Here is a 20,585-nt window from a genome sequence, read left to right on the forward strand (position 1 = left end):
GTCAACCCAACTTGGCCACAGCCTGAAACCATTGAGCCATCATACTGTAAAATTATGTCGTATGCTTTCATACTCCTATCCTTTGCCGATCCTCTCTTCGTGCAGAATTGCCAATGCTCTGAGCTTTATTGAGAATAAGCGCATGCTCGTTCATCAGATTCTCTTAACCAGAGCGAACGACATCGTCGGAGAAGCGAAGGCGCTTAGTGGCCGGCGTGCGAGCGGGCGTAGCGATATGCGAAGCAGCAGGCGAGAGCAGGTGCGACTGCAAGACGCTCTGAGCACCTGGTGTCTGCGGGCGTTGCTGCATGCTGATTCTCTGGTTCATGAGAGCCACGGTGTAGTAGTCTCCGGCAATCTCTGCAAGGTAACGAAGAGCGTAGACGGGGTTCTTGAAGGGCTCGGCCCAGTCGACGAAGATGGGGCGACGGAGGTGAGGGGGTAAAGCGGGCTCATAGTCATAGTCATGTTGGAAGAAGGGGTTGCCCATGTTGTCATAGAAGCCTCGGAAGCCGTCCAACGTGGAGTCCTACTTCACGCGCTGGTCAAGCGGCGCCGCGGATGAGTAGATCTCGTCGGGGTTCTTGGATAGCGACATATTGTTAGGGGTGTTTCCTTCAACAAGAGGGGAGGGGGGGGGTAGGCAGTGAAGTTCTTACCTGGGGGATGCCATCAACTAACATGGGGCTGAGATGTCCCTGTACCTGAAAGTCAATATTGCGAGAACGAGAAGCTAGGAAGGGAGGTGTTACATTTCGAGCCCGGGTGGCAATGGAATGACTGGCCTTGTCCTCCTGGTTCTCCTCCTCGGTCCCGTCCTCTCTGTTCGCCGCCTCGATTGAGTCAATGACTTTCTCTGACATGTCGGGCTGGGCGTCGTGCGACTGCGTATCGCTCTCAGAGAGGCCATCCGGAGTCATGTCGAGGTCCTGGTCAGGAAGGGCGAGGTCCTCGATCGCCTTGTCGGTCAGGAACTCGATCCAAGAATCGTCGTCCTGAGGGGCGGGTCTGTCTCGAGTGTTAGCTAGCTCCGCATAAGAGACTTGACCTATGAGACTGTATCACGAACTCTCCAATCACGCCATCGTCGCTGACGATGCTGTAGCCAATGTTGGTTCGGCCGGGTCGGTAAATGGATCCCGGATCCTGTCGGATAATGATGCTCGCCATTGGGATGGCTACCGATCTGGTGGAGGGCACCGCGGGAGTGAGATGGGGGCTTGGGATTTGGGGAGAATTGGGGGTGGATCGGATGAGTGTGGAAGGACCGTGGTTGTCGATGGCAGGAGCAGTGTTGGGAGGAACCTCGGTGAAGGGGCTGCATGCCTTCCTGCTGTGTAGGTGGTCTGCTTTACCTGACTGGGTTCGGAGGCTGGTGAGCAGCGGCGGTAACAGCCCCAGCATAAGACCGAATGCTCCGAGCGTGCATCAGCATGGGTTGCTTCCTCAGGTTTTCAACGATAATGCGCATATTGGCGACAGCTAGTAGCTCTTGTTCATCAGTTCTAACTTCTGCCCGGATATTACATCCTTTACTTGCGGTATATGCTGAGAAGGGTGGGCAACGGTCATATGTTTTGCTAGTTCAAGGGATGTAGCTGCCCTACTCTTGGTCACGAGTCCCAAAATGATCAATGGGTTAAGAAGGACGATGCGATTATTAAGATCCAAGAGAAGCGAGGGTGAACGAAAACGCTATAGTCTAATTAGGAGAAGAAAACAGTTTGAGGAGATTAGGAGTAGTAAAGTCGTTGTCAAGATCTAATTGTATCAGTGGTTTACCCTTCACATGGTTCGTTTGTCTACTGGACTCTTTCGGCCCTCGAAAAATCTTTCAGTACCTCCTCCACCATGACCTGAAGCTCTCCAAGAAACCCGGCTGCTGACAGGGCTTGCTGTCTTTCATCGCGCTCTTGATTCTCTCAATTTTTGCTCTAGAAAGGGCCAGTCTCAAAGCAACCCCTAGGACATCTGCTCTCCCGCCGCCATTGAGATCAATTCTAACTTTGGGATCTGCCCCCGACAGCAACATCGCCACAATCGTGTCTGTCACCTCATCCTCATCAAGGCTCAACTTTTCGGCTTGGAGACTGTGGCCATAGCAGACAGAAAGGAAAAGTTGCCAAGTCGTCTTTCCGCCATACAAATCGATTCTCTGGTTCGGGTCAGCCCCGTTTTGTAGCAGGAATTCAACCATAGCTCCGACTGGACCTTCTTGAGTAGGTAGCTCAAAAGGGGTCACGGTGGTTGGCCGCAGAGCGTAGTCCAGCAACGGTCGGCCAGTCTTCTCATGAACCTGATCTAGATCTATGTCGATTTTGTGCTTCGCATACAATGATAGCCTCGCTTGTATAGCAGAGGCTAGAAAGTTCTTCTGTCGCTTCTCTCTGAAGCTGCCCTTTGGGCTTTCTCTGAAGTTCGTCCAGTGGACATTCTTGTCTCTGGCATTCGAAGTATTCGTTTGATCCAATGCATCAAGCAGATTGAACATATTCTCCTTGTCATCCGATGAACATTGAGGGTTGATATCAGATTTCTCGTTGTTGTTGAGAAATGCCTGTTGAATCGTGTGAGCATGGTACATCAGTCCGTCAGAAAAGAGGAAGATCTCGTTGTAGTTAACCGCTTCTTCCGAATATGACACTGTTTTGATAAAAGCCAGCATGATTCGGCACAGTGAAAGTGCCGGGTTGAAGTGGGAAGTCTTTCTTCTTGCCTTTGTTTCCTCAAGTACGGCTCGATCAATGAAGAAGTCTCTCACAGTTCGATGCAAAAAGTCGACTTGGTACTGAAGAAATGGTCTCTTGGCCGGATGAAAGGTAACGTAGAGGAGGTCTTTGCCCCTCGCATTGAGCCGCTTCTTCATTCTGTCATGTAACTTTTCCACGTTTTCCGGCAAAGTGGAGGCGACCTTCATTTGCAACGCATAGCTCGCGTTTTCTGCCTCCTGTTCGAGGAATTCGAAGGCTAAAAGCGGTAGCGCTTGACCGGATTCAATCATGATTCTGAAAATGCGCGAGGTGCTTTCCCAGTATATCGGCTCTATTGACTCGATCATATGCTGGAAATATTCCTCCAGGTCAGCTGGAAGCTCGTCCACCCGACTTTGCAATTCTGTGAATGTGTCTCCTTTTGTGAGGCCGTTCTTCAGGGACTCCACGACAAGGTAAATCCACAGAAATACGCCCTGAGCTCTGTCGACAATTGTTTCGGCTACTCGAGAGCAACGGTCATCTTGTTTCGTAAGTGCCGTAAAGTCATCGTTGTTGCACAATATGTCCGTGACATAGTGGCGGATGTCGTCTCTAGTCAGGTCCTCCATCCGAAGTTGCCATGGCTGGGCACCAAATGCGTCCAGGAAGGCATCCCATGGCCGGCTTGAAGCACAAATCTTGATAGAAGGCGAGGACGCGAAGTCTTTAAGAACTCGAAGAAGACCTTCGAAGGTGTTGTCGTATCGCTTTGCTCGATCCGTATACTCGTCGAGACCATCGATAAAAAAACAAAATCTCACAGGGAGATCCGTCTGACTAGCGAGTAGGGCAAATGCTGCGAGAAGCTCCTCCATCCCCCATGTTTCCATCAGTTCGTGCTGAAAGGCCGATCGACGACGACTACAAACGCGGTCGATGAGATTCGGAACCTCCCTCAACACTTCGTACAGGAGTGTCTGGAGCAAGCCGCGTTGTGACTTTTGCATGGAGCTTCCGGCACTCCAGAAGTAGTGAGATGCGATGATCGTCGTGCAGCCGTTGCCCCAGACTCCTAATTTCACTCTCGTCGTCGGATGAGTGACGAGAAACTTCATCAAAGTCGACTTGCCACTTCCTGGCTTTCCTCTTACCCAGAAAATCCCATTACCTGACTCCAACCATTGGGGAAATAGGGTATCATCGTGGCTGAAAACCCAGTCAAACGTCGCTCTGTGTCTTTCCTTGATCGCTTCCTGCCTCGCCTTGATTTGATCGAATTTCAAACTGCGTAGTATGTGGTGTCTCGTTCGCACGTACTGTTTCTCGTCATTGAAATCATCGATCTCGGCCCTGAGAAGATCTATCTGGGCTGAGAATTCATTGGGTATAGTCTTTTGTAAGACTTGCGTTGTCTTGTCAATTCGCCTAACGATGTCGTCCAGTTTGGCGGTGGCCTTAGCCTCGAGGCTGTTGTTCTGATCTTCTAATCTTCTGAAAAGGGATTGAATATCTTTTTGTGCTGTTCTGCATGAGTCTTGTTAGCGTTAAGTATCCTCGACCCTGTCTTTTATTGTGATCTCTTACCCAGCAGCATGGGTGAGAAATAGCTGCAATTCTCTGCGGAGACCTCCAAGTCTCAACTCCAACTCCCGTATCTTATGCTCTTTCAACATACGCTTTAGTGCTTGCTCAAAGCTCTGTAACTTCCTTACGTATAAGTTCTGGCCTGGAGTTGTATCCACCTTCAATGCGTCGAGGATCTCAATCAAGACAGCAGCATCCTCAGTGCATCTCTGAGCAATGGAGCGCAGTATCGGACTTTCTGTTGTCTTTGTTGCATCTGACTCATTGTTCAGAATAACACCTGCAAGATGTCTCAGACGCCGGGCATCGGCTATCAATATCTCATCATGAATAGTCGAGCCATCGGCAGACTTGTACCGCTCCAGGGCGCCGCGAACTAATTTGACACCAAGTTCAGCGAATTGGAGCAGATTGCCAGCCAACGCTATGTATCCAAGCTCAGCCATGGTTATCCTCTACAAAGGCGTAATCGGGAAAGGGCCGAGGGACGAAGTTATGGCGGGAATGCGGCTGATATATCGTGTTACCTACCTCAGGCAAGGGAAACAGCCAAGGCTTACGTGCTGCAGCCTGGCGCCTTTTCCATGCGCCGAGAGACAGTTCGCAAATAGCGGTCAAATCTCCCTTAAATTCCACTCTGAGGCTCTCAAACTTTGGCTTGCCCCTGGTTCTAGCCCAATTTAATCGTTCGGTGCATGACCAACAATGAGCGACGCGGCTTGCTTAAAGTTGCCAAAGCTCTCTTTACAGAATTCTGAAGGCCACCTGTGGAGGAACACTCGACGGCTCCTCCTTGTTACCTTCTCTTTTACCTATCTGCTATCCCCGACACCCAAACAGCCCTCTATGCGAAGACCAAAAGGCAGACTTGGCACCTCGCCGCCAATAACATTCGGTACATTTAATTTCCAGGGTCCGCAATGGGATAGTGATCTATCTTCGGCTGGTGAGTCTATCCGTCCGCTGGATTAGCACGATGCTGATGCGGTAGGCCATAGAAGAGGGCACATTTTTCAACGAGAATCGGAATCTTAGTGGCGAGCTTGAAAGTATCCCCTTCACAGAAGATCATCGAAGTTGGGTACGATGGCCTAGTGTGCTTTTCACCAACTTTGTCCTGAAGCCTTTTGGGACATTGTCTTGGGCACTCGAACCCCTCATGAGCTACATCGCCGCAGTATGCTTGTTTGCGGGGTGGCTTTATTTCATGTCCATTATACTTCCAGGGGACTTCCTTCTCGAGGTCTTCCTGGTAGTCCTTTTGTTTGCAACAGTGTCGGCGGTTGTCTGGATGTGGGATGAGGGGATTATTCAGTATTATCTCGCTTTTCCAGACACAGCAAATGCTAGTGCCGTGTTCGCACTTACGAATTTTTGGTTTGTAATACCAAGGCTCGGGGAATGGTTGGAATGGTGTAACAGGCGGATCGAAAAAGTTCGCCAACAACAGCAGTCTCGGAGGAGGTTCTAGGCATTTCTGAACTTCATATCAGCAAATACGGAACAACTTTGCCTTGAGCTTTTCACGCATCCAGCTTGATTTCTATCCGACATTTGGGTCATATGATAGATCGCTTATGTGTCTTATCTCGAGGCCAACTAGAGTTTGTCTCTCTACAAGCCACTGCACTCAAACTTCAGGAGATTTCCTTCAACTATCTTCTTCTCCATAGTTACGAGCGTTGGCATATCCCACATACAGCTAATCCACCTGCCTCCTAGCCATTCCCTCTTGACACTAGTAAGGTACGGGATAGAATGGGCAGCAAGCTCTGGGGTATCTCGCATTCGAACTATCCCACAGTCAGCCCAAGGTTAACACGTCTTAAATGTGTGGCCTACTCACATTGCAACCTTTCTGGCAAATTCGAAGACAACTCTGTCGGAATCCCCCCAGGATGAATGGAAAACGCTAAGACGCCCTTTCAAACACGCTTAGTTCATGATCTCAAATCCATGCTTGTGAATGATGTTACCTGATCACCATACTCATCCTGGACAAATTCGGTGAACCGTATCAGCGCAAATTTGGAAATGTGATAGGCTCCTCCTCCAGCACCCATGAAGTGAGCCGCCACCGAAGACATATTGACAATCGTCTTGTCGCCGCCCTTGAGCAACAGCGGCAAGAACGCCTTCGTGACACGATATGTGCCCCAGTAGTTCACATCCCATGCCTTCATGTACTGGTCGTCGTCAGCATCAAGCAGCAAGTTGAAGGGAGCCATGTAGCCCGCGTTGTTAATTAGGATATCCAGGCGTCCCCACTCGGCCGTAAGTCGCTCTGCGGCCGCTTTTACGCTCGGCGTGCTGCTCACATCCATCTCGAGGGCCAATACCGTTGGCTCAGCCCTCCCAGCAGCCTTTGCGGCCTCGATGATGGAAGCGATGGTAGATGAGACATTTGAGCGAGCGGCGACGGCAATGAGTGATGCGCCTGCCTCGGCGTAGCCGATTGCCACTGCCTTTCCGAGTCCTTTACTTGCTCCTGTGATGAGGACTGCTTTCCCAGTGCAGTTGGAAGCCGTGACTGGGTTGATCTCAGGGTAAGTGTTGTGGTGAACGACGTCTCCGGTGAAGACGTCAACTAAGATTGATTAGTCTCCGCAATTGGTTGAACATGGGACGAAGTCTGGGTCGGTACCCTTGCGAGGCGGGCCGGCCGAAGGTTGCTGAGGTTCGGACGCCATGTGCGAAATGGTCATCAGGAGAATGGAACTTCAAGCTTCAATTGAGTTCCCTAGTAATCAAATTCAAGCTTGTATCGTCACAGAAACGGGGCGTTATTGACCATGAGGTTGAGGTATGTTTTAACTATCACCCCACGCTAGGATCGCACGCCGGACTTCCCCATTTCATAGCGCCACTGGTGGCGCCACCCATGAACACTAATTGTACTGTGTGATATTACTGTATACTCACCGGACAACAGCTCTTTTGACTCTCTCAGTGAGGTAAAAACAATGTTGACAACGGATACCTCCCAGACCATGAGGTCTCTTCATGAAGGCGCTCAAGCTTGGAAAGGTTGTTTTCTGTGATCCTTCCTTAACCAGGGATGATAAATAAGCTTCGCCAACCAAGCGCAGAGATAATTTGCCTAGGTCAACATTCTCAACCCTTTGGCATAGAATTGCGAGGAGGGCAGGGGAAGGTAGATAAGACCAGTTGCGGTGATCGCTCGCAAGTAGCACTCCATGGATTTGCCAGATACTTAAGACTCAAGCACGTAGCTAATCAAGCTACTATCACGGTATTACCTATGGATTGCTGTAGGGAAACTGCATATGTTAAGTCATGATTAATAAGTCGTTCAATTGCGTAAAAATCATAGACAACAGCTTTCGTGCAGTATGTGCGTGCGTCTCCTTACTCAACACGATGGCAAAATATTTACACGAAGAATTTTGATGATATCCCATCACATGATTTACTCCAGACCAACGCTGATAGCAGCCAGCGCATAATCCATGAAGCCGGCGTTCGTATCCAAAATGTTGGTGTTGAACTCGGCTGAGGTAGGGTAAAAGTTTCCAGAGGGGCCAAACTCCAAGGTGTAGCCATAGACCTTGTTGACACCGGGCTTGGCCCAGAAACGGGAGAAGGAGTAGTCGTCACTGGCGCCAGACGTGGGGTACAAGCCGACGGCCTGGATAGAGGTGTACGCACGACCACCGACAGCCTTCATGGCGTTGACCATGGCCGTACCGACGGTTCTGATGTTGCTGAGATCGGTTGAGGGGATGTACTCCTTGTAAGCGGAGTCGCCGACGGGGCCGCGCTTGCCATCGTAGGCGGAGTTGAGGAAGTTCATGGTGGAGGTGGTGGTCTGGTCGTCGTCGTCACCCCAGCTGTAGAGGAGGTCGCCGACGGCGGAGTGGATGTCCATGAACCAGCGGATCTTGGGGAAGGAGTCGTAGACAGAGACGAGGTTCTTGGTCTCGGGCTCGGACTCGGCGGCGGTGCCGTAGAAGACCTCGGAGCTAGGCGAGGTGGAGGCGGGCGCCTCGGAAGAGTCGAAGTACTTCTTGAAGTTCCAGAGGAAGTCAAAGTTGCGGTTGATATCGACACCAATTGAGCTGCCGCTGGAGCCGGACTTGGTGTTGCGGTTCTTGCGCCAGAGGGAGCCGGAAGACTGGTCGTAGGCGACACCGTCGGCGTTCACAAGGGGGAAGAAGACGATGCCTGCGGCAAGAACGCTCTTGACCTGGGCGTTGGTGTAGGACTTCTTGCCGTAGGTCAGGCCACTGCCGGACTTGTTGGCGGCAAGGAGATCGGAGATCCAGTAAATGATGTTGTCGGGTCCACCGCGCTCACGGGCGTGAACGGCAGCACTGAAGTACAGGTGATACTTTGACTTGTCGGTTCCGGCGCCGACGTAGTAGGCGTACTCGGTGGCGCCGTTGAAAGTCTTGTACGGCAGAGTGAGAGATCCGATGCCATAGTTCTTGACAAGGGCGTCGCAGGCCGACTTGATCTCAGCAACATTCATGATGCTGGAGATGGTGGTGCCCGAAGCCTGGGTTCCGAGACCGACGGGGGAGATGGTTCCCGCACTGAAGCGGTCACCGGTCCCGATGGGCGCGTTGGCTCTCTTGCTCAAGTCTCTTCTGTGGATAGAGACTTCAGGCACAAGCTCGTACTCCTTGGAGAGATAGTCAATCTGCTCCTCGGTGAGCCAGGCGTGGAGCTTGTAGTGGCTTCCATCCTCGCTGGGCTTGGCAACAGCTCTGCAGCCAAAGTCAAGAGTGTCATTGCGAACAATGTCCCTATACGCTGTTAGTGTCTAGGCCGGATGAGTTGATGATGAGGTGTTACCTGAAGCTCTCGGGCGAGGGCCCCTGCAGGTACACAGGAAGCAACTCTCCGAGCACAACAGTGCTCTGGAGAATCAGAGACGCGATGAGAGAGTACTTCATGGTGATCGAGACGATGGGAAGCGGAAGGATGCGAAGGATGCAAGAGGAACGGCCCGTCGCCAAGTATGCTTAAGAAGATGGGGGATTTGGCCTGCTTTCATAGTCGTTTCCATGATGTACACAACGGCTGGCTTTGTCTCGGCCATAACATCTCATTCAAGCAACTGGCTACTCACAAACCAGTTCTCACTCTGGAAATCTACCCCATGTCTCCATGCCCACAAAATTAGCTATCATCGTGACCAATCATAAGCTTAAATCCCCCGGCCACGCTTGAGGATCGTTCATGCGACCTGCCCCAACAGGCATAGCGCTCTTCTGATCTTGGTAGGTGGTTCGAATCATTCATATGAGAGCAAACGGCGCCCCGTACGTAAAGCGGTAAATGGCCTGAATTACCGCGTTCAAGGAACTTTTTCTAGCACGAATCCACAATGTCACCTTCCTCCACGGCTGCGAACAGCGGCGAGGACCGATCGCGTGGACCTCCTCGTTGTGTTCCCGCTCCCGATGTGGGGTGATGACTGCCGGAATTCGCGACACCAGGTTTAATTCCTACATTCTTATTCCTTGGGGTTGATTATTGCAACTTCTCAGCCCGCAAGGCTCTATGGAGGTTGCCAGCATTTCTTGCTTCCTCCAAATCTCAGAAACGAAAGATCTTTTGATTCCCCTCCTGGCGATTGCTTATGCTGTGACGTACGTTCGATGCATGTAAGACGACTGACTAATAATCGCAAACTCGCGCCATCTTCCCATATTCCACGCAGTCGATTGGCCTCAATAATGAATGCTTCAAACAATGAGTCAATTGACTCGGCTACTTGAGGAAACCCCGCGCACATCGAATAATACTGAATAGACCACGACAACTGTTTGCCATTGATATCACGTTGTGGAACCAGACCGGGCTAAAACTTGAGGCTTCAATCATGCTGTCGTTCTCACTCCTCAAGGCGACCGTCTGTCTCATTTGGCCGTCCTCGGGATGGACAACATGTGGACAGAAACCAGCCAGCGCGTTTCCGTCGCTCCTCGATGCTACACTCGACGACCTCAATCGCGGTCTGAGCAGTGGAATTTTCACCAGCGTCGACCTCGTTAATGCTTACATCGAGCGCATTAAAGAGACCACGCCAACCCTCAACGCCGTCACCGAGATCAATCCGGATGCCGTCTCCATCGCCGAAACTCTGGACCTCATCCGCCGCCAGGGCAGACCGCTTCTCGGCCCCTTACACGGCGTCCCCGTCCTGATCAAAGACAATATTGCCACGGCAGACAAGATGAATAACACGGCCGGCTCTTATGCCCTCCTCGGCGCTAAAGTCTCCGAAGATAGCACCGTCGCCGCCAAGCTCCGGAAAGCGGGGGCGATATTGCTCGGCAAAGCACACCTGTCGCAGTGGGCCGAATGCCGGAGCTCCAATTCGAGCAATGGGTGGTCAACGTATGGCGGTCAGACCCTGGGCGCATATTACCCCTTTCAAGACCCATCGGGTTCGTCGGGGGGCAGCGGCGTCGCGTCTTCGGTCGGTCTCGCGTGGGCGTCCCTGGGGACTGAGACAGCCGGCTCGATTTTGTTGCCCAGTGACGTCAACAACGTTGTGGGCATCAAGCCGACTCTTGGCCTCACCTCACGGTACCTCGTTGTGCCCATCTCGGAGCACCAAGATGTTGTTGGACCTATCGCTCGGACCGTGAAAGATGCTGCTCATCTCCTGGGAGCCATCGCCGGGGTGGACCCTAGCGATAACTACACGTCTAAATTTCCTTTCCCGAAGACACCAGACTACGCCGCGGCATGCGTTAAGGGGGGGCTGCTGGGCAAGAGATTGGGAATTCCACGACATGTGCTACACGACCCTCAAGAAGCCCCTCTTTCTAACTACTCGGTGACGGTATTCGACTCGGCCGTCGACATTCTCCGGTCTGCAGGTGCGGAAATCATAGACGACATTGTTTTGCCAGGATACAACATGACCGAAATCTCCGCGCTCCTCACCAAGAGCCTTCACGCAGATTTCGCCGTTGCCATAGAAAAGTACTTTGGGCAATTGGCGGCCAACCCGTACAACATCACCACGCTTCGTGAGCTCCGGGACTGGACCCAGCATGACTCTCGCGAGCAATGGCCTGAGAAGAACACACTCTCATGGGACAACAACCTAGCAGAAGGTCTGCGGAACACAGATTCGGAATTTTGGGATGTGCACCTCCGGCTTCTGTACCTGACTGGTCCCCAAGGATACACAGGAGCTCTCAAGAACCATTCTCTGGACGCGATAGTACTGCCGACGGCGTTTGCCGTGATGAATGCTGCCATATCCGGTACACCGGTGATATCGGTACCGTTTGGAAGGCATCCGGACGATACCGAAATTATCAAAGACAAGACTGGAACGCTCAATGCCGTGGCACCGAACTTACCCTTTGGCATTGGTTTTGCGGGGGCTCCGTTCAGTGAGGAAACACTGATTAGCATCGCGTACGACTTTGAGCAGAAGGTCCAGGCCCGGGAGGTCATCAAGCCCTATATAAAACCCAAGAGCGACCTAGAAGACATAGTTAGACGCAGAGCCGAGGTGGAAAGCAGACAAGAATTGTGACATGAAAGTTTTCCCCAAGACAGTTTCGCACTCAACGATGACGCCAAGTTACGTCCTTAGGTTGATGTATGTAGAGTAATTAGCTACTACAGTACTACATTCAACATCCTCCATGACAGCACATCTCCTCACCATTGCGTCTTCAAATAGGCAAGCCACAATCGCATCACTAATCGACTTTCGGGACTTTCCCGGAACCCCGCCCACCGATTTACGGCGGCGGGTATCTAACCGGCTCTGAATGCAGGCCCTCCGGGTCGGATTCCGATCGTATCACAGCGGTTCCCCGCACTCCGAGAAAGCCCCGAGACCCTGTCGGCAGCGCACCCGATCTTAGATACAGATGTCTTATATCAATGAGCTTCAATCGAATAGTGAACGAAACAATTCCTTGATTCAACTTGCGACCCAAAGAAACATCAAAAGTGAGTTGGATTGCTGATCTTTGAGTGCCCGAGAATGCATGTAACTGACCAGTGTCTTATCAGTGTCTGGAAACCTAGTCCCCCTCACTGTTATCAAGGGCGCCGGCCACGAGTATATCCCCCTCCCGGAGGGCGAGAACGCGACTGTTGCCGATTTCCACTCGTAAGAAACCTTTTATGTATGAAGTGGTAAACAAATGCTGAGAACTTCCTAGAATCCGAACAAACACGAAGGACTCACCTGCTCACTTCACCTCGGGTTTCTACAAGATTGTCGCAGGACCCGCTCGTCCCGCGCACTACAACTTTGAGGAGACTAAGTACGTCCTCAACGGTCAAATCGACATCTTGGTAAGTGACTTCGTAACCGTGTAAAGCTATGGGGCACATGAGATAGGGAGCTGACTAGCGTGGCTTTAACAGGATGAGGCTACTGGGATCACCCACCATCTAGTACCTGGAGATTTTGCTTTCTTCCACGTCGGATCCAAGGTCAAGGTAAGCTTATATTCCCTATGTTTATAACTTCCAAGCTCATGATGTATTCTCTCTGTCTAGTTCTCTACCAAGTCAGAAGGCCTTGCTTTCTACGCCGTTACCCGGCCCGTCAGAGTTCCCCACCCAAACCTGAAGGGTCGTGAGGAGGACGCAAAGTCTAAGTTATAAATCATTAGAAAAAGTAAAACTAGCACGCAACTTGAATTATAGACAAATTTGACATTCAACCCTCTTACTAATCCGCTCAGAGGATCTGAGGGGCACCTTTCGTAACCTTGAAGCCGCCAGGGGAGAGTTCTTGGAAAACGCCGCTTGGATCATACTTCTCAGCAATTGACCTCAGCCGTTCCTTGTTGGCCTGCCCATAACCATCAAACGGATCCTGGAATTGGCTGGCGTAATTCATATCCTTGTAGCCCGAAGCAAGGCCCATCTCATCTGCCACCTTGTTGATTCTCTCTTCTGTGCGCAGCTGAGCTCTGTAGATGGCATCGTCGTCTTTTGCGTTCTCCCACCTTGCCCGTAGGTTCACAAAGCCAAGAAGCTGCGACTATTCCCCGAGTCGGCGAGGATTCCCGCCGTTTCGTCGCATCAACTCCAGCTGGGATTTGTTGATGGCCTGGATCTGGATCTGCTGGATGGAGATGGAAGCCAGCGCGCTGGCTTCCTCGTTCCAGATCTCGAATGCCACTTGCAGCAAGTTGGCGTCCAGGATAAGGACGTGGTCCACAAAGAACTTCGAAAGATGCTGGCGGGGAAGAGAAGGTTCTCGGCAATATCTACATGGAAGACGTTTATTGCTTCAATGGCTGATGGCTTAGAGTCGTAGAACTTGTCGACGACGGGAGGATGGGTGTTATTGTCAAATGTCTTCTGGTGCACTGAAATCGCGACGCCAACGGGGGCTCCACTCGCTTGGGCGTTCCAGAACAAAACCGCCACGTTGCTAAGATATTTGGGGGATTGAATCGTACTCCAGTCAGCGAAAGCCGCGTTGGCCGTGATGTTCTCAGCGGCGTCGTGATGGAGCTTCGCGTACCACATCTTGTCCTGCGGGAATGTGTTGAACTTAAACTTGGTGACAACACCGAATTTACTGCCACCTCCCCGAAGGGCCCAGTAGAGGTCGGGGTTTGGTGTTGTTGATGCATTCACAATCTCGCCGCTGGCCATGACAACCTCAAACTCGATCTAGTTGTCGCAAGTCCATCCGTAGCGATTACTGAGCCAAGAGACTCCGCCTAAGTCTGCATAAGCAATGTACTTACTCAGAGACATCGGGCCAAGGACTCGGATGCGGAGGTTGACTTTCCACCAAGAGTGAGCCCACCGACACCCACTCCAAACATCCGACCGTCAGGGATGGTCACGCCAGACTTCTGGAGATTCTCATATGTGTAAGCCCAAGTGTTTCCAGGCTCCACAATCGCCGAGCCCTTGTCTTCGCTCAGTGTGATTCCGTTGAGCCGGACCAGATCAATCACGAGACCTCCCTCAATGGTCGAAGCTGTATAAGTATAGTGGCCTCCGCTTTGACTGCGAACCGACAGCCTGTGTTTGGGATATCTTTAAGGGCGACTGAGACCTCGGTGGTACTGACAGGCTGAAAGAAGCAGGAGGGAGATACGTCGCCTTGGATGGTTGACCAGAAGCCTTCCCGAGACGCCACATAGTCCGTGCCGTTGGTTGCGCCGAGGTAGACCTGGTTAGGAAATTTGGTCGCGAGAGTTTCACACTTTCACTTCGGTCAGTAACTATATACTCTCCTGGATTAAGGTCTCTTGAGGAGTTTGACTTACTGTGATGGCGCAACCGGTGTAGCTGCCGATTGCACCCCGGGAGCCGGCGGCTAAAGTAGACGCTCCTAAACGAGAAGGAACGAAAGGGAATGCGGTGTTGGAAACATGGCTAGTGCATTTATCCGGTACTTTCACGGTAGTTGACCAAGTCTGCTACGTCAACGCGCAGGTTGACGGAAGCCTGCTTGTACTACTCGTCGCCATTCCACGGCAAGGGATCACTTCGAACCTTGCGTAAGCGAGGGTACGGCGTTCTAGCATCATAATCCGGAGTTCTGTTCGGGCTTACCGGGACGGGATGTCAACAATAGAGCCTCAGTTAAGGTTTGCCAAGTTAATATCTTCAAAGTCTTAAGCCAAGTATCCCGGTTATGGAACATAGGTAGAGGGAGCAATGAACCCATAGGAAAATCGTGTTGTTCACCTACGGAGGGCATGGACATGCGCTAAAGGGGGCTTTCTGTGTCCCCACCACGGGGATTAGAGCGGCATGGAGCCTGGACGTTGCCCCGCGTGGATTCGGTTCCTGCATCCGGCTAACTTTAGCGGCCTACTGTAAATTTTGACAACTTCTGGTAGTTGAAGGCGGAGCAATCCGTCCCTGGGGCTTCATCATCATATTTCCCGCCACTTTATTGGCTGCTCTTGTGGTCCTTTGACTTATGTGAGCTGGGTGTGTTGAATGGACAGTATGTAAAAGACCAGAGAAGGGGCAGATAATAGTGTTAGTTGACGCTCTCAATGCTTCGCATTAAGTCAAAAGACCCCCTTCTGGCCCACCCCCCCTTTTGGCCCACCCTTTTACCCCCTTTTATACCAAATGTTCTACTTCTTATTATACGTCTAATAAATCCACTTTTATATATTTATTTATCTTATTTACTATATAGGTAGCAAAATAAACATTATTTATTTAAAAAAAATACTATATTACGTAATAATAAGTATTTGTTTTTTTGTTTTTTATTTCTACCTTTGCTAGCTACTTGGGCGATTCTCGATGTCGTTTACATAGTATTAATACACGGTATTAGTAAATACTTACACTATCTTGCTAGACTATTTTTTTAGATTTTCTAACTTTTTAACTTTCTCTCCTATAAAGTTTATAACTATAGATTATTAATGGTAATAATAGGCGCTACTACCTTATAAGCCCGCGTACTTAGCTAAGTTAGCTACCTTTCTAAGTAATAGTAGCTCATAATAGTAGTATCGGAGATACCCTCGTTACTATTATTAAGAATAATACTGACCTTACGATATTTACCCTAGTACTTTTAACTTTACTTGTACATATATATATTCGTTACTTTATTTCCTTTATTAAAGTTAAAAAACGCTACTTCCCTTGCTGTCTGTTGCTATCGCCCTGTCGCTATTGCCCTGTCGCTGTCGCCCTGTTACTGTTGCCCTGTTACTATTGCCCTGTTATTATTGCTATCGCTATTACTATTGAATCGTTTACCTACTCTTAAATATATACTATTAAAATACTAAGACGCGTAGTTATTATTAACCCCTAGGGCTTCCTTAATAGCTAGAAGTTTAATCTTATAAGTATTATACTAGAGGACCCCGGACTATAACACGGCTATTTTAAAGAATACGGATTAGATATTATTAACTTAAAGATCGGAAAGATGCATATTAACATAGCTATTACCTTAATAAGCGCCTAGCTTATATAACATAGTAGCCTCGAAATACCTAACTGACTCTAGAGTATTATTAATACTCTAAAAACGTAGCGTAGGAGTAGGTTAAGAAAGACTAAAAGGGATATTCTAGAGTTATTAAATAAGGCAGAAAGTAGGGGGTAGTTTTTGGCTATTTAGAGGGCGATTAATGTGTTGCGGCGGGATCGTTAGCATCTTAAGTTTAGTTAGTGTTAATAGTCGGTAACGGCTGCGGCCGGCTGTTATTAGTTATGAAGTTTATTATATAATAAAGATACTCAATATTAACCCTAATAGACCAGCTTGCCCATGAAGGCGAAGATGGCCCCCAATGAGGCGGACCGGACCCCAAAGGGGTAATAATAAGTATAAAAGTAGTTATAGTAACTTAAAGCTAAAGTTAGAGAAATGTTAGTGTTTATATACAAATTACTAGTATATACTAACATTTAAAAGACTTAAATAAATCCTTTATTTATAATTTAAAAAAGAGAAACCAACTTTATTTAGGTTATTTATACTTAAATATAATATATATACTAATTATTGATATTATATCATATATACTTATATAGCTATAATAAGTTTAATTTTCCCTATATAAAATTTACTATAGGGAAATTTTAACTTAATATTACTAAGCGAGAAAAATACTACTAATCCAAAAAAGTTTTTATTAAAAAATCTATATAAATAAGTTATATATAGCTGAATTTCAGCGTATATAACTAAGTATTACTTAAGTTATTTAGATTTAAAATAATACTTCTTAACTATATAATTTTTAATATTTAAGGCTTTAGTATTATTACGTAATAAAGACCTAGTATATAATTATAAAAATACTATACTCTTTAAATTTAACTAATATGCTACTTAATTTATTTTTTATATAATTTAATATATATAAATAAGCTAGATAAGTATATAATTAAAAATAGTAGGTTTTGGTGTAGCCCTACCAAAATAGGGTGGGCCAAAAGGGGGGGTGGGCCAAAAGTGGGTGGTTTGACTTACCTGACATCTAAAGAGATCTATTTGACATCACCATAGCATATCGAGATTGAGGTGGTTCAAGTCCTCGCTTCGTCAGGAAGACTATTACGCTGGCTCTTTGCGTAACTTAAGATTTTTCTAAAAGAATTTCATCGGGGTACTAAAGATCTCCAACAGAGATACAAACCTCGGTTACTTTCCTCATGTCGCGAAGGTATGGAAAGATTATTTCCGTGTCGCCCCAAAATTAATTCCAAGGACTTATCCAATTACTATGGATAGAATAGTAAATGATGAAATAGTAAATGATAAAATAGTAAATAATACTAGTGGCTGGATCGAGCTACAGTTTCAAGCCTTAGCTTTCTTTTCGGCTTTGGCTACATTTTGCTCAAGAGTGCGATAGATAGCTACCGGCTTTCCATCAAGGACTTCCTTCAGGAAAGCCTCAAATGTGATGGGCTGAAAGTCAGGGTACAACTTAGTGCCGTCAACGTACCCGAGAAACTCGGCATACTCTAGGGTGTTGTCTCCGCGGACTCCCATGGAGTACCAATACTCGTAAAAGATCTTCATCCTGTTATCAAAAGCACTCTTCTCGATGGCGTCTGCCGTCAAAGACTCAGCAGCAATAGCGTTTTCCATAGCCTCGGCAGGCATCTATGAAGCAGGCATATTAGCCAATTTCCAAATTAATGCTCTGCGTTTGAGAGATACTTGCGTATTCTCGTTTAGTAGTCTCGCCACTCATCTCATCCAACATATTGAAAATCTGATTCTGTGAGAGAATGTCGCCATAGACGAAGACCATCTTGTTGATGGTACGGGGATCAGCGATGATACGCGCTGTGAACCTTCCAACGTCTCTCACATCCGTCAGTGCAGAAAGAGTGCTGCCATCGCCAGCAATGAAGTTAACCGGCAAAGGGGTAGCCGAATCAATGCGTCCAGACGGGAGGCGCGGAATGCTGAGCTGATACCACCAACCGACATCAATGACCGTGTACGGAAGCCGAATCTTCTTTGCATGAAGCAGAGCCTCCTCTTTCTTTGCCAGTGCATCGATCACAGTTAGCGCAAATGTTGTGGACCTGCAGCCTGACAGGAGCTCCTTACCAGCTGGCGCAACGTCAAGACACCTTTGGCTGGCGCAACGGTGGCGAAGAAACAAGGAACGAATCGCTTTACACCTGCGGCCTTGGCGGCGTCGGCAAGAGGAATCTGGCTGCCAAGCGCACTGACGTGGATGGCCGAGATCAGGACGTCAGCGCCCTCCAGAACATCAACGAGCTCAGCCCTTGGCCCCTCAAGATCAACTACGGCGACGGCAACTCCTCTCTTCTCAAGCGCGACAACATCAGGCTTCCTCTCAGAGGCAGGTCGAACAATGGCGATAATTTTCTATCACCACTGATGGTTAGTCTCCCGGATCGGATGAACAATGAAGATTAGAAAGAACGCTACCAAGGCTGGAATGTCCGATTCGAGAAGAGCATTGACAATGGTGCTGCCCGTCTCTCCTGTCCCGCCTATAAGAGCCACCTTCATGTTGGCTTTGTTGTGTGAGCTGAAGACTAATGATGATTTCTAGGAGTTTTTGATGTCAAAAGGCCATACGTCGGTCAAATAACATAATGACCGCATTGAACCTGCTCATTCTTTATACCTACTGGGTAGGCGGAGTTTGCACAGAGGCCAACTAGAAGTGAACTTAAAACTACTCAAAGTCCGCAACTGACGTACCAAGTTAGATGCTCACTCTTGAATCTCATGCAAAGATAGCGGGTTTAGTTTACTTGGCACTGGTTTCATAGGAGACATCGTCACAACTGGTGCCCAAGTAGGAAGTCCGCACTTGATTTATAAGAATGTGCGGAGCGGGTCCCTTTTGCAACGGATTGTCACAGGCAATGCCCGTGACTTTGTCTCATTAACTATTGAATTATTGAAGACTAGATGGATCTATATTGGCCATAAATTTTAATTCTGACTTTCACGAGCCACTCTTACAAGTATTGAAGCAGCACTCGCATTTCCTCACGTTGCAGTCTGGCTTCGGCATGTGTGGGTAAAAGAAGCATATAGCAGTCGCAGACAGATGGAGACGGAGATGGTAGACAGCTTCATACTTCAGGGCGCATGAACTTTACTCTGGGTATCGAGATGCTTCGGCTTATGGGGATGGTCGCATTATTAAGGATCGGCTTGACCGGCTGCCTGGAAGTTCGTACTAGTAAGCACCGACCATAACGCAACTTTCATGTCACTAGGGGCTTCATGGAAACATCAACATCTACTACTTATTTCGCCAAGTGTTACATACTGCTCGCTGCTCAAATGTCGATTTTCTTTTGTAGGGGCAAGCCCCCAATCGAAAGTCTCATGCCGGAATGCAGTAGACATAGGTGCAGGAAATGAAGTATCTGACACAGCCTCTTCTCCAAACTTCACTCTACATACTGAACCCCCCTATGGAAGTAGTATGAGGCTCCTAGTCCAAGCAAAGCTTCCGTGCTCGCATGGAAGGAATTCCTCGGCTATCAAGTACAGGAGGCACTGAACATGTGTAAAAAATCGATATTACATACTTAGTCCTACACAAAGCGATCTCTCGCCTAAAGTGCTGTTGCCAACACCGTCATTGACCTGCTTCTTTGGGTAAGATCAAGTGGCCTCCAAAACTAGGCGTGCTATCTATGGTCGAGGCCATGAGGGTCTCAGGGGCCACTCCATTCTTGACCCCGCTCGAGCATGGAATCGAACGTGCCAGCGAGATAAGCCCCTTTCCAACCGAAAGAGAAGTTTCTGTCGGTCACAGGGATAAGGCAGAAGAAGCCTGGAGCACTTTCAATCCTGGCTAAGCCTGAGTAGTAATAGTGATTGCCTCCGCGGACAGAGATCAAAATGTCGGTCTGGGCACAGCCAGCGCGTCAAATTGCATGTTCCAGCGAGGAACTGACCGTGTTATGGTATCCCTTCAGCTCTGCACACTGAGCGCGAGACCAGGAAAGGTCTAGATTGTTTAATCCTACATGGACTCTGAGATCGAGGCTGACAAATGGATCGAGTAGTCGAGCTCAATGTACAACGTATTTACTATCGTGGTGCTGAAGTCTCGCAGAAGGAAAGGCTTGACTCAGTCGTCCGAGACCTCATCCCGATGACTTGACGACTGAAACCTAGCTTATTCGTCAGTTCGATTTCCCGTCAAATTTGGGGTTCATGTATCGACTAGCAAGCATTGCCTCATGAAAGCTCGATCGGCGGCTTTCACGTCGGACGTCCGCATTTGGTAAATCTCAGGAGGCACGGTCGGCCTCCCCGGATCGTACAAGTCTCTCCACATCCTTGTACTAAGGTACTCCAACGTCTACAATAACAAC

The 20,585-nt window shown here is 48.9% G+C and overlaps 7 protein-coding genes across 7 annotated transcripts; 2 read left to right on the plus strand and 5 right to left on the minus strand.

Moving 5' to 3' along the window:
* Positions 1–163: 163 nt before the first annotated feature.
* Positions 164–4,723, minus strand: CABS01_15340 (uncharacterized protein; the record flags this gene model as incomplete). The annotated part of the gene is made up of 5 exons (XM_060548675.1): positions 164–529; positions 660–1,008; positions 1,070–1,372; positions 1,842–4,212; positions 4,369–4,723. 5 exons carry the CDS (start codon positions 4,721–4,723, stop codon positions 164–166), a joined length of 3,744 nt encoding a protein of 1,247 aa, XP_060391942.1.
* A 400-nt stretch (positions 4,724–5,123) lies between these two features.
* CABS01_15341 (uncharacterized protein) lies at positions 5,124–5,748 on the plus strand (the record flags this gene model as incomplete). Its single annotated transcript, XM_060548676.1, has 2 exons — positions 5,124–5,223; positions 5,276–5,748. The coding sequence occupies 2 exons, from the start codon at positions 5,124–5,126 to the stop codon at positions 5,746–5,748; spliced, it is 573 nt and encodes a 190-aa protein (XP_060391943.1).
* Positions 5,749–5,891: 143 nt separating this feature from the next.
* CABS01_15342 (short-chain dehydrogenase) lies at positions 5,892–7,160 on the minus strand (the record flags this gene model as incomplete). The annotated part of the gene is made up of 4 exons (XM_060548677.1): positions 5,892–6,070; positions 6,262–6,864; positions 6,922–6,995; positions 7,099–7,160. The coding sequence occupies 4 exons, from the start codon at positions 7,158–7,160 to the stop codon at positions 5,892–5,894; spliced, it is 918 nt and encodes a 305-aa protein (XP_060391944.1).
* A 547-nt stretch (positions 7,161–7,707) lies between these two features.
* Positions 7,708–9,196, minus strand: CABS01_15343 (zinc carboxypeptidase; the record flags this gene model as incomplete). The annotated part of the gene is made up of 2 exons (XM_060548678.1): positions 7,708–9,046; positions 9,096–9,196. 2 exons carry the CDS (start codon positions 9,194–9,196, stop codon positions 7,708–7,710), a joined length of 1,440 nt encoding a protein of 479 aa, XP_060391945.1.
* A 434-nt stretch (positions 9,197–9,630) lies between these two features.
* Positions 9,631–12,896, plus strand: CABS01_15344 (amidase; the record flags this gene model as incomplete). Its single annotated transcript, XM_060548679.1, has 7 exons — positions 9,631–9,713; positions 10,059–11,763; positions 11,825–11,871; positions 12,283–12,393; positions 12,446–12,581; positions 12,654–12,728; positions 12,789–12,896. 7 exons carry the CDS (start codon positions 9,631–9,633, stop codon positions 12,894–12,896), a joined length of 2,265 nt encoding a protein of 754 aa, XP_060391946.1.
* A 76-nt stretch (positions 12,897–12,972) lies between these two features.
* CABS01_15345 (FAD binding domain-containing protein) lies at positions 12,973–14,635 on the minus strand (the record flags this gene model as incomplete). Its single annotated transcript, XM_060548680.1, has 5 exons — positions 12,973–13,278; positions 13,512–13,919; positions 14,069–14,279; positions 14,375–14,430; positions 14,528–14,635. Coding segments are annotated over 5 exons (1,089 nt in total), but the record flags the coding sequence as incomplete, so codon positions are not given.
* A 2,918-nt stretch (positions 14,636–17,553) lies between these two features.
* Positions 17,554–18,750, minus strand: CABS01_15346 (isoflavone reductase; the record flags this gene model as incomplete). Its single annotated transcript, XM_060548681.1, has 4 exons — positions 17,554–17,862; positions 18,011–18,250; positions 18,319–18,603; positions 18,667–18,750. 4 exons carry the CDS (start codon positions 18,748–18,750, stop codon positions 17,554–17,556), a joined length of 918 nt encoding a protein of 305 aa, XP_060391948.1.
* Between the last annotated feature and the right edge of the window lie 1,835 nt (positions 18,751–20,585).

Source organism: Colletotrichum abscissum, assembly GCF_030869225.1.
Source record: "Colletotrichum abscissum strain IMI 504890 chromosome Unknown Scaffold_65.1, whole genome shotgun sequence".
Lineage (NCBI taxonomy): Eukaryota > Fungi > Ascomycota > Sordariomycetes > Glomerellales > Glomerellaceae > Colletotrichum > Colletotrichum abscissum.